Here is a 17,777-nt window from a genome sequence, read left to right as displayed (position 1 = left end):
AAATGTAATTAGAAGTTTACCGTTCCTTCTTGCCGCTTGTCTATATGCCTATTGTGTATTTCTTTTAAAAATAGTCACGTCATTATGAATAACAGAAACACAAACATTCACTGTATTCTATTGATTTTACACCTATAAATTCAAATGATAATACATTAACTACTAGTATTAAAATCAAAATGATATATCTAATGTTTAAAATTCATTCACGTGTGTCATACGTAAACACGTGTTTTTACATTAAAAAAAAGACAAATTTGTTTAATTTGATGTAAAGGTAACATTTGATGAGTTTCTAAATATTTCATGAAGTGGAAATGAATCATTTCGATGTGTTTCGAAAATTCCTTTCATGGAAAATGACACGATTAACTGGATTTGGAAATGATTATTTTGATCAAAGCAAGGCAACATTCGTTTACCGATGTTCAATAACGTCAACAGTGTTTTAAAACAGTCTTACGAAGACTTGTTTTGGCTATTCAGTCAGTTTTCCGTGAAGACCAATAAATTTGTTAACTTATGTTGAGACTTGACTAAGTATAGATCTATCTAATTTAATTTAAGAATGTTCGCTAGATATTAATTACCTTAGCAATTCAATAAATACGTCCAGCTTCCCAATTGTGAACTTTCCATTTCTATATAGCAACATCACAGCAGCGCCTGCATACGGACAATATATATCTACCAATTGATACGATATTCCCAGGCTTGCATTTCCTTGATAGAGGGTAGCTGCTCTCAAGAAAGGTTTTTAACCGAGAGTTCCAAATTGCGAAGTTAAAATCATCCCTTCTTAAATTTTACGGACTCCATCAGGAGTTGATTGACTCTTATGGAAGAACCGTTTCATAGATGATATCGGATATGTTCCTTATGTCGTAACTACAACCCCCTGCCCTTTTAACGAATGTTTTTTTAATGGAATTGTTACGGTTACAAATCTATCAAGCAGAAGCATCACCTAATTTGTTACACGACGGGTGCCATTAGTGAATCAATCTGCTCACCTTTCTTTAACTTTCTAAAAGTGTTGACTATTCGCTGCTTCTATTGCTTTTAAAAAAAATCTATTCCATTGAACCAGAAGATACTTAAGAGACAGTTAAGACTGCTCAATTTATGGACTTGAATTTGACATCGCAATATTCGACTGATTCACGAATGTAAAACTTCCCATTAGCAACACGCCTGGTTTATTTGGTTTTTCTACGTAGATTTCAGTAATTGCGCCGTCATTGACACTACAATAATAGTTTTACCGTAAGAACTAAGTATTTACAATTTCAAACACGTTTTGTATTTATAAGATAAAATAATAAATTTTGCATTATCAAAATATAGACGTTTTCACTGTGAAAGCGTCCAGTCAATCGTCCTCAAGATAAATTTGATTCCCTCAATTTGTGTTCGTTACCTTGCTTTGTTTTTGAACATCGGTAAAACAAATATATCACCAAGCTACCGAATTTCAAGGTCAATTCAATAATAGGAGAATAGAATACAATAGAGTTCATAGAACCTGACACAATCTAAAGGTTTACTATATCAACCAGGAGAAAGAACTGCAACAAACTGTTATATTTATGACTTAGTACATGCATTCTCCTAAGTTCTACTATAGGTTGCGTTTCTTTAAATACAGACAATGCACTTTCTCATATGAACTCCCTTTGAGGCTTGAACTGTGACACTTTTACTATGACGTTTCGTGAAAAATTACATCCTAGAATAAAAGTTTACTAGAACACACCAATGAAATCGTGGTCATTTAGAGCTTGGCTGAAAGTATTTAAACTGTTGTAAAAAAAAAATTTGTTTGAAGAATTTCAGAAAAGTTATCAAAAGTCAGAGGTACTTGGAGACAGGACAATTATTTTAAGCCCTCCCGCTGTTTTCAAAAGACCGTTATTTCTTTGTTTTCTATTAAATGCCACGATTTTAGCGTTTCTGTATACTATGTCTATGAAAATCGTTATGTTATAAATAAAGTGAATTTGCTATTAACTACCAATTCTAATTGCTTCTCCATGGCGATTACTGCTATATTATAAACAGTCTCTACATAATATAGGAGTATAATCATATTATAAACGCAGAATAACGCGAACATAGTTGTCCTGTCCCCCAGTAATCATGAAAATTATGTTTAAAAGTTTAAAACCAGTCTTTAAAAAAGTCTTGTTTATGACTTAAAAGTCGGTTAGATGACGGAAACAATACCCGGACGCCTTTTCTTTCATTGTTCACCCAAAATAATCCAACTGAATAATCATAAGAATGAATGATAAATGCGACTATGCATTGTACCTATAGTACATAGAGGCATGATGATTAATTCATTGCAAAAAGAAGAGAAGCGACACACAAAATGAGATCTTCTCGTTAAACAGTATAGATATGTACTACTATTTTATTCAAAAGTCAAAATATAGGGCTGTGCGGCATATTTTTAACATGTATATGCCCTGAACTTGTTAGATTTAAAACTCATACTAAAAGTGTGTACTACCCCAACTTTTACTTTTTTACTACTTCAGAGTTCATTTGTTACCGCAATAGTATGTTTTATACTGTTAACAGTTTTAAGTTATGTCTCTATGAAATGAAACATAGAGATCATATCTTGGAACCAGAATGTCAACAAATCAAATTATCTATAAATATTATATTAGGAAACAGCTGTATTTTCAAGGTGCAATCTATAATAATTTCTTATAGTTAAACTGTAAATTCAAAAGGTATTTTCTGTGATGTCATAACTAAAGGTGTTTGTATATTGATTTGTATGTTCGGAACGGAGTTATGGGATTTGAACATCAGTACACCTCTATAGTCAGTTATTTACGCAGAAAATATAATACAATGTAAAAAAGCTCTGATAATTTCAGTTAACTCAAGATAGGATTTTAAAAACTAGTTGTTCTAATAAATGTATAAGAACTTGCTCATCATCATCATGATTAGAAAGTTTGAAAAAAGTAAGGATGTTGAAGTAGGATTGGAATAATTAAACATAAAAAAGCCAACAACCATAGGTAAATGAATAGAATTTGAAGAAAAGCAGATGTAATTTTATGTAACAATGGACTTCAGATATCTTCAGATTTGATCGGTTTAGTTTTTAATATAAACAAGAATTGTGCAAAAAAAATTGATTGAATCGTCAATAAATTTTCATCGGAAATTTACTGATATCTCCATTTCATTTGACAATTGAATATGTTTATAGTTATCAAAAGTACCAGGATGATAATTTAGTACGCCAGACGCGCGTTTTGTCTACATAAGACCCATCAGTGACGCTCATATCAAAATATTTATAAAGCCAAACAAGTACAAAGTTGAAGAGCATTGAGGATCCAAAATTCCAAAAAAGTTGTGTCAAATACGGCTAAGGTAATAAATGCCTGGGATAAGTAAATCCTTAGTTTTTCGGTAAATTCAAAGTTCTGTAAAATTAGAAATTTATAAAAATGACCACATTATTGATATTCATGTCAACACCGAAGTGTTTATCATTTTCTTCCGTTACTCAGTTCTGGTGTACTAAATTATAAGCTTGATATTATTTCGGTAAGTGTTTTTTTTTATCTTCAAATCAATAGGTAGACTTGTATTTGCACGTAACACTATAATGCAATATATGACTCGATGGCTTGGTCATAGTGGGAAACCTAGTGAACGAGAACAAAGAAAATGTACTCATCTTACGAAAAAGTCGAGACAATTAATCATAAAACGAATTCGGTGACGATACCGATCAAGGGTATTTTTAAACAACAGTTGTATGTTTTCAAGAAACTATTTGTCAAAATGTGTTAATTGTATATATGCTCAGTATTTATAGGGATAATTGATTTAGAAGTGTATGAAGCTCTTACTGTACATTTATATTGATAAAAAAAAAAACAAACAAAAACAAAAAAAAACGTACAAAATCTAAACATCTTTTAGATCATCAATTTCGAAAGTGTTCCACAAAGTCTACTGGGCTAAATCTGATGACCGTAACTCAATTCACGGTCATCCCAAGAAGGCGGATGAAAAATTCGGTCAGTATCTGTATTGTCTGTTAAAGTATTTCTATATAATTTTCATTACAAAGGATATAAAAAGATTCACACGGAAAACACAAATTACTACGGAGAAATTTGCATGAAACAGGAAATTCGATTTAAAAAAAAACCTAAGATGACCGTAATTTATACAGGATGACAGTAACTTTTAAAGGATGACCGTCAATTATAAAAAAAATCCGTATTTGAATTAGTAGCTTGTTTGTATCAAATAATTAATCGTGTTGGTATTAAACTTGTTTATAAGAGAGTGTTATCCTATAGGTAGAAGAAAATAAGACGTGCTTCAAATACAGAAATTCCCATATGTGTTTTTTTTTATGGTAGAGGATATCATTTTTAAAATTAACATACAACAAGACATGCATATGAACAAATGATGAAATCATGCAACCATAGCGCGATTGAATGACACCTTGCAAGTAAAATGAAAAATGTGGTGCACATCCTCCTACTACAAGCCAAAAGTTTTTTTTTTAATTCTGGGATTCCTTTAAAAGACATATAATAAATACACCTTTTTAAAAATGCCAATGCATGTACATATTCTATCGTTTCAGCTACCATTGCAAATCTTCTTTGTTTTTGATAAGTACATGTGTTATCATTATACCACCTGCAAATTTACATCATCGAATGTAGACAGAATTTTGATACATACTATTGACAACCATGTTGTTCCACAAACATTTAAATTTAGAAAGTTTTGAATGAAAACGCTGGTCATTCTGCCTATTGGTCCGTACATTTCGGAGTTAAAGTAACAAAACTTAAAGTGATGGGCAATTGATTGCATCTGTTTAAAATCAGGAATTTAATGTTGAGTGGTTGTCGTCTGTTCATAAGTGTTTCTGGTTTCTCGTTTTTTTTTTTATAGATTAGACCGTTGGTTTTCCCGTTTGAATGGTTTTACACTATTATTTTGGGGGGAGGGGGGACCTTTATCGCTTGCTGTTCGGTGTGAGCAAAGGCTCCATTTTGAAGGCCGTACCTTGACCTATAATGGTTAACTTTTATAAATTATTACTTGGATGGAGAGTTGTCTCATTGGCTTTCTTACCTCACTAAAACACACCCGCAAAATCGCGGGCATATACAGCTTGTAAACTGTTATAGGTTTAATTTTTGTACAAGATATTATGACTGGAGAATTTCATATAAGGTATCAAAAGCCCTCTCCCTTTTTTCCAAAGTCCCTTATGTGTTTCCTTTCTGTTAAATTCAATTATTTTTCGTGTTTCTGGCCTTATACCACAATTATTCTTCCCCTTTGCTACAATGCATTTTTTGGTAAAAGTCAAATTAAATGAAAAAATTGCACCGCTTCAAACATGAAATAAATGAAACTGCTTATAGACCATTATTATTCTAATAAAATGTGCCTGTAGGACAATCCATCAGTGCCTTTTCTTTAGAGAGCCCTATTAACAGACCAAGGGTAGGATTTGATTCTCGTATAAATGACTATGGCTCATTTGAGGGGTGGTCTGAGGGGCCCTGATCCCCAAATCACGGGATTAAAAACATGAAATCCCGAAGTGCGTATTTTAACGAAATTCATATCCCGACTGTCTGGCTTCAGGTTAAAGTTTTCACTTTAAACAATAATTTTTTATGCCCCATTTATGGGAATTATGTTTTGTAGTCTGTTCGTCCGTTCGTTCGTTCGTCCGTCCGTCTGTCCCGCTTCAGTTCAAAGTTTTTGTCGAGGTAGTTTTTGATGAAGTTGAAGTCCAACGAACTCGAAACATAGTAAATATGTTCCCTATGATATAATCTTTTTAATTTTAATGCCACTAAACATAGTAAATGATAGTGCCGATGTGGCATCCGTATACTATGGACACATTTTTTTCCAAGTGTTTTACTTATTTCAATATATATGCAACTGGTATGACCCCTTAGATAGTAAATACTTCAGAAAAAAGTAGACAGAATACAGAGAGTCTCACGGTATATTATAGTAGTATAATCGTAGTTTACATGTGGATAAACCAGAAAACATAATTGTCTCTAAGGAGGTATAATAGTTGTGGCTCTTGCGATCTAAAAACCATGATATGGAGAACGCTCTGATTGGCTTATTTATTTTTCATTTTTGTAATCTATCATACGATTGGTTGTTCATGTGCATGTTTAAAACAGGAAGTCTTATCTATGACTAAAAGTCAGTCTGATAACGGAAATAATATCTGAACACCTATTTTGTCGTTTTTCTCCCAAAATAACTCAATCTGAAAAATCATAAGAATGGATGACAAATGCGGTTATGCATGTTCCCGAAAGAACACAGAGGCATGATGATTAATTTAGTGTGGAAGGAAGAGAAGCGACACACAAAATGAGGTCTTCTCCTTTAATTCATACCACATATTCCTATATTTAATTAGGAGATGCTAAAAGCCAAATATAAATTTTGGAAGAACAAACTGTCATTCAAAAGATGTTATCCCCTTTGAAAGTCAGTTACGATTATGTGGAAGGAGAGCGTCAAAGGGAATTAAACAGTGAACTTAATGAACTGTTGCCAAATATTGAAGCAAAACCTAAAGAGATAGGGAGATACAAAGACTTCATTTCCGTATTGAAACCCATATCTAACGGAATATTAACTGAAAATATTGCTTTTCGTTGTATCACTGTCAATTTGTATTACACATTTAACGTCGTTATCAATAAATATTCCATTGTTTACGAGAAATATGCAATCTACTATCACTGTCATGATACGGCAAATAGTTAAATAAAGGAATTGATTAAACATATTTATATCCGCTTGCCGAGCCCGTATTAAGACAAACTCAACAAAAAGCTATGAATACAATCACGGATGTTTCTTAGACTTGACGGCTATCCTTTATAAATTACAGTCATCCTTTACGGTCATCCTTGTTATATGTTACGGTCATCTCGAAAATATTTTGATGATGATTTACGGTCATCTTAGAGATTTTTTCAAATCAAATTTCCTGTTTCATGCACCTTTTTCGGTATTTTATTGTGATTTTCGTCTGAATCTTTTATAAATTTACATCGTACCAATGTATGCCTTGTAAAGAAAATGATATAGAAACACTTTAATAGACAATACAAAAACTGACCTAATTTTTCATCATAATATAACAATGGCCATTTTTCTGACTTGGTACAGGGCATTTTAAGAAAAAATATAACATTAAAGTTGTCGAGTACACATATTGGCTCTTGTCACGTGAACTTATATATACAAAATTATTGTCTTTTGTGACTTTAAATTTCTGTCTGTTGTAAATACACAAACCAGACCCTTGTTTGTTTCGTTTTTCCATTCCAGTCCTCTTTAAAGGTATACGGTATTCGTTGTCTCTTTGTTGAAGGTTATACTGTGATTTATGGCCCTCTTAGAATAAATCTAAGAAGGGCGCAGACAACTATTAATCACCGGAACATGATTAAGCTGTGTAGTATGAACTTTGTTTATCAATATTCGTTACAATTTATTTTGAGATATTTAAAATGTGAATTTTTTTCTAAATAGTGGAAACTATGTGAACTGAATATTTTGTTAATAGTGAACAAAAAGGTAAAACATGATATACAGAGAAAAACGTGATCAGTATGCTAGAGTTTCTTATTGACAACATATTTGTTGAATTTTGAGGTAGACTTTTTCAACAAACTGTAGACATTCCTATGGGAACGAAATGCGCGCCTCTCCTTTCTGACCTGTACTAGTTTTCATATGAATCGGAGTTCCTTCAGACACTTGTCAAAAACAAGAATATGAAAGGAGCCAGGTCAATTAATTTCACATTCAAATATATTGATAATGATCTGTAGTTAACAATCCAAACATTTCTGATTGGGTTCATTTAATATATCCACATACCTAGATACTAAAGAAACAACAAACATGGCCGCCCCTGCCTCATTTTTAGACTTATACATCGAATTTGACATTCACGCTCATCGCAGTATCAGATTCTATGACAAACAAGACGATTTTAATTCTGAAAGTATCAATTTCCATTACCTTAGTAGCAATATACCAACTTCACCTACATATTGGATATACATTTTCCAACCTATTTTGTATTTAAGAGCTTGCTTCTCTTAGTCCGACTTTGTAAAACGTCACCAGTGTCTGAGTAGAAAGTTGATGATCGAGGGGCATGTCAAAGAACGTCTTTTCTTTAAAAAAAAAAGGTTTATCGGAAGGTACTCAGTTCTTGTTGATAAATATTCCGTATCAACTTCCCACAAAATACACGATGGTCTTGAGGGATAGATTATGCGTACTCACTACCGACGTTGTTAAAATCTTAATAACGTGTTATAGTATTCTTTTATTTGTCTTTATGAACATACCTTTTACTGTTTGATCTGTTTTTGGGGATATCCTTTGACGTGACTCTGTTCTGACATCCCGTCATTGTGTTATTGTCTTTTGTGTTTCTTTAATACACATGATGTGGCTCTGCCAATTCTTGTCTTGCATTTTTTCAAAAGTACTTTGTCTATATGCCTTTTTTGTTTTTCTTTAATACATATAACGTATCTCTGTATTTACACATGCCGTCATTGTGTAATCTTGCTGTGGTAATTTTTTGTATTTTTGTCTTTTTGTTTGCTAATGTTCGTTTTCTATATGCATTTTTATGTGACTTTGTTATAAATGCGTTTGTTTTATAGTGATTTAGATAATAATACAATCTTGACGGCTGTACCCGTATTTTTTTTTAACATTTTTAACTATTATGTCTGTTTCATTTGGTCACACATTGATGTCAATATAATATAATATGATGCAACTGTCATAAAAGTGAGAGATTTAGCTAGCTATCAAACCAGGTTTAATCCACGATTTTCTACATAAAAAAATGCATGTTCAAAGTCAAGAATATGACAATTGTTATCATTCGTTTGCTGTGTCTCAGCTTTTGATTTAGCCATTTGATTGGGGACTTTCCGTTTTGGATGTTCCTCGGAGTTCAGTATTTTTGTGATTTTACTTTTTTTTAAAAGATAAGAATTAAAAAAATATATCATTTTAAGCAGTATACAATATTTTGTTTTCTTTTTCAGAAATTAATGTGGTGATATATATGGAAAACTAAGAAACAAAATGTCGAAAACCTTGTACATAACCATTATTAGTTATGTAATCACTTCATATCATGGTATAAATGCTTGCACTACTGCAAACTGCGTGTGTTCAGGAACAAATGTTATTTGTTCCAACAGACAGTTAACGTCAGTACCAGATGGTATAGAAGCAAATGCTACACGTCTGTAAGTATTGATAAACTATGTATATAACCTTTTGGAATCTACGTTTGAAAATTACAGTGGCTATCTCAGGAATGATGCACATTAAAAATAAATTGAAGGTGTTAGAATATTATTTAATATTGATTAATCAACCGAAATTCCATTCTGATTATGAAGTAAAAAGTTATCAAAGGTACCAGGATTATAATTTAGTACACCAGACGCGCGTTTCGTCTACATAAGACTCATCAGTGACGCTCATATCAAAATATTTATAAAGCCAAACAAGTAGAACGTTGAAGAGCATTGAGGATCCAAAATTCCAAAAAGTTGTGCCAAATACGGCTAAGGTAATCTATGCCTGGGATAAGAAAATCCTTAGTTTTTCGTAACATATTCAATTAAAAACGATACGTCTCAAAGCTCAGATTGAGTGGCACAGTTTTTTTTTTTTTTGGGGGGGGGGGGGGATATATGCAGAATATATACATGATAAATTAAAAAAAAAATTAAAAAAATACCACCAAATATTATATATGTAAACTTTGCTTGAAAATCCTTACGTTGACAATTATAGATTTGTTATGAAGGTCTCTTTGGGATCCCGAAAACATCTATATTGATGTGACTCTGTACTTGTACTTCCCGTCATTGTGTTATGGTTATTTTTGGCATTCCTGTCTTCCGATTTAGCTAATTTGCTTTGTAAATATGCCTTTTTGTTTTTCATTGATGACATATTTGTTTGTTTTTTTAAAAGTTGTTAAGGTTTAAACAAAATGTTAACTGCTACACTCTTATTTTTGACATGCCTACCTATCATGTCTGTTTTTTTTATTCACACATCGGTGTCAATATAATAGAATTTGATGTCACTGTCATACAAGTGAGAGGTATCGCTAGCTATAAAACCAGGTTTATCCACCATTTTCTATATAAAAAAATACCTGTTCCAGGACAGTTATTATCCATTCGTTTGATGTGTTTGAGCTCTTGATTTTGGCATTTACTAGGGAACTTTCGGTTTAGAATTTTCATAGGGGTCGTTTTTTTTGTTATTTTACTTTTTAGGCCACACAAATTTAATTTCTTGTTCTACGGATTTTTGGACTCCAAAAATTGGGGCGATTTGAAAATTTTAATAAAAAAATATTTATTTTCAAATTTTATAGACGAAGCTTGAAAAGTAAATGCGAACGATTATAATTTTTTTTTGTAAACATAAAATAGTAGGTTTTGACAATATTAAAACTTGATTTATCACTTGTACTTTGACATTTCTTTAATTTATGAAGTGTTTTTTCCCTGTTCACCAATAAATTATTGAATAATTAGGTTTGGTATATGTATGTGTGCCAATTAATGAGACAATTCTCCATCCAAGTCATAATCAGGTTGGGAACAACCCTTCAATTTTAAAAATATCCTTTTTATGAGGGGTCAATATAAGTTACAATATATTTCTTTGTAAATAAAACTTTTTAGTACAAAGGAGCTCATAGTTTCCCAAAGAACTATATATCTATCTGGTATTAAATGGTCAAAACATGCCCAAGAAATTTGTAATATTCCTGGACTTAGGCCATGTTGACACATTTACTTTAATATTATACAAAATAGTGGACCTCTCTTTAAGAATAGTAATGTTGTTTAAAATATGATGTATTTCACCTCTTTTTAATTAATTTTTTTAAAATTTTTCAAAGGATTTGTATAGTTACACTATGTAAATCCTTGGTATTTCTTTTTTCTTTTTTACAACAGTAAAATGGCCCCATATGTGCCCTGTCTGAGGGAGGATTGTTCCCAACCTGATAATAACAAATACAGGTCATGATAGTACATACGGCAGGGCTTTGACCCAGACTAAACAGCAAGCTATAAGGGACCCCAAAATTATAAGTGTACACAATTCGAACAGGAAAACCAACGATCTAATTTATATATATATATATATACAAACGGTAATATACCAAAAAAATATTTATGAACATCAACGAACGGTATCGAACTGCTGAACGACAGGCCCCTGAATTAATCAGGATAGGTGCATAAACATGCAGAGGGTATGGATAGTTTTGTATCGCCAGCATACAATATAATTGCAGTTGAAGGCATTTCTTCCGGAAGTTCTTTGAAATTTATTACTAACATTGAACGAATATATTTTGATAGGGAATATAAGTACGGGGGAAAGAAACCAATGTTTTGTTCTGTACAAGTATTTTCCTCTGTTGTATATTTATATAGGAGCACTCCCATTTGGAATAAAAGGGTTTCATGCTGAATCAAATATTATCACAGACATTGACACAGTGAACTTGTGTGCTTCTATCTTTAAAATCGTTATAAATACAGGGTAGATTGTGATTATAAAAACAAAGTGCAAACATCTTTTTACAATATTTACAAAAAAACGGTGCGGGAAATGGACACGATTACATTTCCGGATGCGGGAAGAGGGAATATAAAAAAAATAAAAGAATTCTGTTTTGAAAAAAATAGGTGCGGGCGGGTCCGTCGAACAAGGAATTAAATTGGTGTGGCCTTATATATACAAGGATGGAGTCGGATAAAAAATGTATTAAGCAGAATGTCGAAGTTATAAGGACTATTAGACCTTTTAAACAACTCTCTACACCGACTTATGACACCTACAGTTTACAGGTAAAATGGAGGGGTCGTCTCACGGACAAAAAAACGTCTGATTATCATTACGATATATAAATTCGGTTTGCAGTTATATATAGCTACAGAAGATATAGAAAATATAAAAATGAATAAAAATATTTTTCTATCATACAATATTCTTATTACATGTATTTACACGACATTTCATGTTGAATTGATTAAAAAATTACTGCAATCATTCCGCATCCTGATCAGCTTTCTCTTCAACTTTATGTTTATGCCCCATGCCAATAAGAATAAATGTGTATCTGTAAAAGTTTTTCTGAAAATTTCTGAGAATTTCTGAAACATTATTACTGGACTGTCTGTCCGTCTGTTATCACACTTGTAAACACAGTCGACACTTTTTTAAACGATCTTAACCTTACCCGATGTACATATTCAATTTTGGGAGGAGTAAACACATATTGATTTCAATGGTCGAAGGAAAAGATCAAGATACCTTGTTTAAGTTGGTGTATTAGCTTCTTGAATAAGGGGAGATGTATCAACATTAAAGCAATACATACCTGTGTATGGAATTTATAATTCAACATACTAGTTACTATAAAACTTTGTCATTGTAAATTCGTTTTAGATAGTGCTAAGTAGGGGTTGTGAGTCCAATGACTTATATTTTCCCTTAATTTAATTATATGATCGTCCTCACGAACTGATTATCCAATATAATTGCCCGTGTTCCGAAAAAAACCAACATATGTTGTCCTTTTTATCGTAGAGCCATTCTCATGTTCTCGAAAATGACCTCTACGTTTCTTGCAAGAAGCGGGAATTGCTTAGCAATACAGTGTAATGGGGTCCGTGTTGATCAAGTATCGTTGGTTTTATATATTACACTGTCATTGGTAAATTGGTTTTGTTGTCAACGGGTCAGAAATTGTTTCGCTGCTTCTTTTTCCCTTGACAAGTCTTTGCCGGTTTTATAAACTTTTATTTTTTTTCGTACTAATGATTCTTTTTAAATTTAGTCTATGATTATGGATAAGGGAGTTTTTTTTATCTAATTAGATTAGTAAAACCCCGTCGCATGTTTTGTGCGCTTGAACCAAGTCCTCAAAATGTTGATACTGTGTACGACCTTCACACGATAGAAATTATGCTTCGTCTTCATATTTGATTCCTTTTTAGTCGATCAGAGATGGCTGGGTTTTTTTTTTCTTGTCTTTTTCACCGTACAGAAAACGAGTTGATCTAAATTAATAAAATCCATGCCATTTTACTCTGTTGGAAAAATATATCATTGTCAATCAAATAAATTTCAAGCTTTATATCTCTTAGTGATGTATAGTATTATTTTCAATTTTTATTTTTGAGACGACCTCTCACACCTTACCTGTCGTAATCGTGCTCAACTGTAGGTGTAGACAATTGTTGAAAAAGTCTATTACATGTAGTCCCCGGGTGTATCATCAGGTCAGTAGTATGTACTTCGGTACTGACATGATTTAACAAACTTTACTTTGTCCGTTTAAAAATTTTGAAAATTTTGAAATTATTAAGAAACTTAGGTTTCAACTCCCTAAGACAAAGTTGGCTCTAGATGAACTTGGCTATTTATTTTAGGTATTTTTGACATGTAGCTCTTCAACGGTTTCGGTACTTATACATCTTCAAATGTTTGGCTTTACCTTTGATGAAGGTAAATCCAGAAAAGCGCTTCGGACGCAAGACATTATTTAACGTGTTGTTTTCAATATTTCATAACGTGACAATGATTTTCATACTACATTTTCTTTTCGCGTAAAGAATGTAAAATATAATATTGTGATACAGCTTCCTTACATTTTAGTTTTAAGGAAAAACAAAGTAGGTTCTTTAAAAAATAAAAAGCTTTGGGAGAAGATAAATAACCCTAAGATGCAAACTTTCACTAAAGTCAAAGTTGTTTAAATGAAATATTTGAATATTTGATAAAACAAGAAGGAAAAATAATGACATTATTGACCATTATGGAATAACCGTTTCACAAATGCTATCGGATATGTTTCTTACGTTGTAACTACAATCCCATTCCCTTTCATGAATGTGACCTATCGAATTAGACTATTTACCGGATTTGTTATCACATAAGCAACACGACGGGTGCCATATGTGGAGCAGGATCTCCTTACCCTTCCGAAGAACACGAGATCACTCCTAGTTTTTGGTGGGGTTCGTGTTGTTTTTTCTTTATTTTTCTTTGTTGTGTCATATGTACTGTTGTTTGTCTGTTTGTCTTTTTCATTTTTAGCAATGGTGTTTTCAGTTTATTTTCGATTTATGAGTTTGACTGTCCCTTTGGTATCTTTCGTCCCTCTTTTTCAAATATTAAATTTTCCCTATTATATGTTGCAATAGTTAGTAATGGTATTTTAAAGTTTTTCCCTTTGCTTAATACCATTATGCTTAATGCTTAATTATTTTGTAAGCTTGTATGTTTACTTCTATGCGTTTGTATAAACTTCAATTTTCTTTACTGTGATTCAATAAAAAGGATCACTATATTTGTATGTGAGTAACTTGCAAGGTTCTCATGCCCGTCAGACAGTTTTCACAACTTGTTCGCTATGCCCGTGTCTGTTGTGACGTTTTTGATTTTAACAAACGCAACCTATGTATTACTGGTAAGTTATTAAACCAGGAATATCGCTACCATCAATTACTTAAAACCTTTACTAAATTTTTCCATAGATATAAAGATTTGGTTTTGAAGTTTGGTTGTACCTGTAGAAAACTTATTTCAAACGGGATAGTACATCCTCATTTTTACGGAAATGTTGTAAACCGTGCCAGGAAATTTAAAAATGATCCATGTAAACTTGTCGCTCCTTTTAAGTAAACTTATTCTAAAAGGTTACCTATTCAACACTGTAATAACATCATTGAATATTGTTTTTATTGGTATAAACATTGATTTTGTTATCAGTAAATTAAAAGCCAACTAAATATTACTAGTATGTTATATACATATACATATTCATGGATCTACAATCTGTCGATACCTGTAACTTGGAATTGCACTAGGTCATGTTTTTCTCTGGCTGTTTATGACGTCTTTACACTAAATCCATAGGATGTTGGATATGTACGGATTGATAGTTTTGTCTTAGATGCACGATTTTTTTATTAGTTGTTAGTGGATTTGAACTAGCTGTCAGATAATTGCGAGTACTCTCAGATCTGTTCATTGTGTCTTTTTGTGTCGGGATGTATAAGTACCCAGCCACATACGTCCACTTGTATTTTTGTCCATCTGATGAGTTAAGCCTTTTTTAACTGATTTTTATAGTTCGTTCTGATGTTGTACTGTTATATCACTGTCCCAGGTTAGGGGAGGGTTGGGATCCCGGTAACATGTTTAACCCCGCCACATTATTTATGCACGTGCCGGTCCCAAGTCAGGAGTCTGTAATTCAGTGGTTGTCGGTTGTTTAACTGTTACATTTTTGTTTTTCGTTTATTTTTTTTTACATAAATAAGGCCGATAGTTTTCTCGTTTGAATTGTTTTACATTGTCTTATCGGGGCCTTTTGTAGCTGACTATGCGGTATGGGCTTTGCTCATTGTTAAAGGTCGTACGATGACCTATAGTTGTTAATGTCTGTTTCATGTTGGTCTTTTGTGGATAGTTGTCTCATTGGCAATCATACCACATGTTCTTTTTTATATTCACTTGACTTTGACCTCATTTCATGGATCAGTAGACAAGGTTAGGTTCTGATGGTCAAGTCAATATCATATATAATACAAGTAATAAGTCTATTAGATTTAGCGTATGGAAGAATTGTAAGGTGTCATCTGAACTTGACTTCATTTTTATGGTTCAGTGGTTAAAGTAAAGTTTTTGTGTTTTGGTCAGTTTTTCGTATACTGTAGGCAATAGGTATACTATAATTGGTGAAGTTGACTAGAAAGGGTAAAACGCGAAATAAAGTATCCGCGAAAAAAAAATCGTTTACAGTATTATATGCAACTATACATACTATATTATTATACTATATATTATGTATGGAAATATTTGATGATATATGTCAGTATTGTTGGTTTCGCTTGACCTTTACCTCAGGGGCGGATCTAGCCATTTAAAAAAGGAGGGGTCCAACCACGGATAACTAAATGTCCCCATTCAAATGCATTGATCGTCAAAAAAGGGGTTTCTAACCCCTGGACCCCCCTGAAACTTAAACTATAAGCAATAGGTCTATATTAGTTGTATAGAATGATTAAAGCTGTATGTATCCGACTGACATGGTTCCTATGACCTTGTTCTCATTTTCATTGCTCATTGGTTAATGTTTAGGATTTCTTGGTTAAGTCTTTTTCTTAGAAACTATAAGCAATAGGTCAACTATATTTAGTGAAGTGAATGATTGTAAGAGCTACATGAATTTCTCGTTTGATTTATGTGACATTGTTCTTATTTTCTTGGGTCATGTTTATGTAATAGCTGTAGTAAAGTCTGGGACTATCAACATAATATCAATGGTTAGTAAAGAAGGCGAGACATTTCATTGTGTGCGCTCTTGTTTTCAGATTCTTACATTTGGTGAATGAAATAATTGTAAGGTGAAGATATCTGTCTCGCATGTATTATCTGACCTTGACCTCATTTTCATAGTTTATTGGTCAATGATACACTTTTGGTGGGACTTAAGACGTATTAATGTTAATGTATATGTTAACTTAAATCAAACTGCATACAACCACTTGCGTAAAAATATACTGTAGACAAAGGAAAACCAATGAAAACGAATGGTATGACAATAGTGGGGGGAGTGGCACCGTTTATCATAGTATATATACATATTAATATGTTAATTGGTTTGAAGTAAAATTTGAAGTAGAAACGATCTTTATAGTTTGTTGATCTGAACTTAGATTGGTGCACCATGCGCTCAAACCTTTTAATATCTAGTGCAGATTATAGGTAAAAAAGATTAATGATTGTAATCCATTATATGTACCGTGCATTGGTTACCTAAAGCAAAAAACGTAAACCTCTTTATAAAAGATAAATACGACAGTTTCTTTCAAATATGAAAATTAACAATGTTATTACTAAATCGTTCATATCAGGAAAAGATCAAACCAGCTGTTTGTTAATTACAAGTCCGAAAGGTTCTTTCTGTAAAGTAGAACCTCCTTATTTCCTATAAAAAAAAGTGATATTTCTGCTTGAAAACTTTTCGTTTTGTAATCGTTTAATTTTCAGGTACACTAGACTATTTGTACATGTATCAGTTAACTGAGTTAACCAAGTTAGGAGTACAAACAAACTTCACGGCTGTCGGTCCCATATCATTTGCATCTAAAAGTTTGTGAATAAGATTCATTTAAAAATTCCTCAGCTTGAAAAAGATGTTACCTTTGTTTCTAATGTGCTTTGTCTATATGCTATTTAATGGGCCTTTTTGATAAATAGTTGTAGTGGTTAATATTAGTACACAATGTTGACTGCTGTACGCCTATTTTGACATTTTAACCTATCGTGTTTGTTTTTATATTTTTGTTCACACATCGTTGTCAATATAATGGAATTTTATACGACTGTCATATAAGTGATAGATTTTTAGCTAGCTATTAAACAAAATTTTATTCACCATTTTCTACATAAGTCAGGTGTTTGAGCTTTTGATTTTGCCATTTGATAAGGGGTTTTATGTTTTGAATTTTCCTCGGGGATCAGTATGTTTTGTGCTTTTACTTATGTATTAAGTTTGTGATCTGTTTAAAACAAAATTGAGAATTGAAACGAGGAACGTGTCATAGAGAGAA

At 32.3% G+C, this 17,777-nt stretch overlaps 1 protein-coding gene across 4 annotated transcripts in view; it reads left to right on the top strand.

The window, feature by feature from the left end:
* LOC143064089 (uncharacterized) overlaps positions 1-17,777 on the top strand; it is a 66,851-nt gene that overhangs the window by 7,689 nt on the left and 41,385 nt on the right. For 3 of the 4 annotated variants that reach the window (XM_076236642.1, XM_076236641.1, XM_076236639.1), the window contains exons 1-2: positions 3,959-4,058; positions 9,147-9,353. In XM_076236642.1, the coding sequence (XP_076092757.1) occupies positions 9,187-9,353 (167 nt within the window). In that variant the 5' untranslated portion in view covers positions 3,959-4,058; positions 9,147-9,186. Of the gene's footprint in view, positions 1-3,958; positions 4,059-9,146; positions 9,354-17,777 lie in introns of those variants that run through there. The other variant, XM_076236640.1, reaches the window with a different exon arrangement.

The sequence above is a fragment of the Mytilus galloprovincialis genome, chromosome 2 (assembly GCF_965363235.1).
Source record: "Mytilus galloprovincialis chromosome 2, xbMytGall1.hap1.1, whole genome shotgun sequence".
Lineage (NCBI taxonomy): Eukaryota > Metazoa > Mollusca > Bivalvia > Mytilida > Mytilidae > Mytilus > Mytilus galloprovincialis.
The sequence above is the reverse complement of the archived record's forward strand: the minus strand, read 5'-3'. Positions and strand labels throughout refer to the sequence as shown.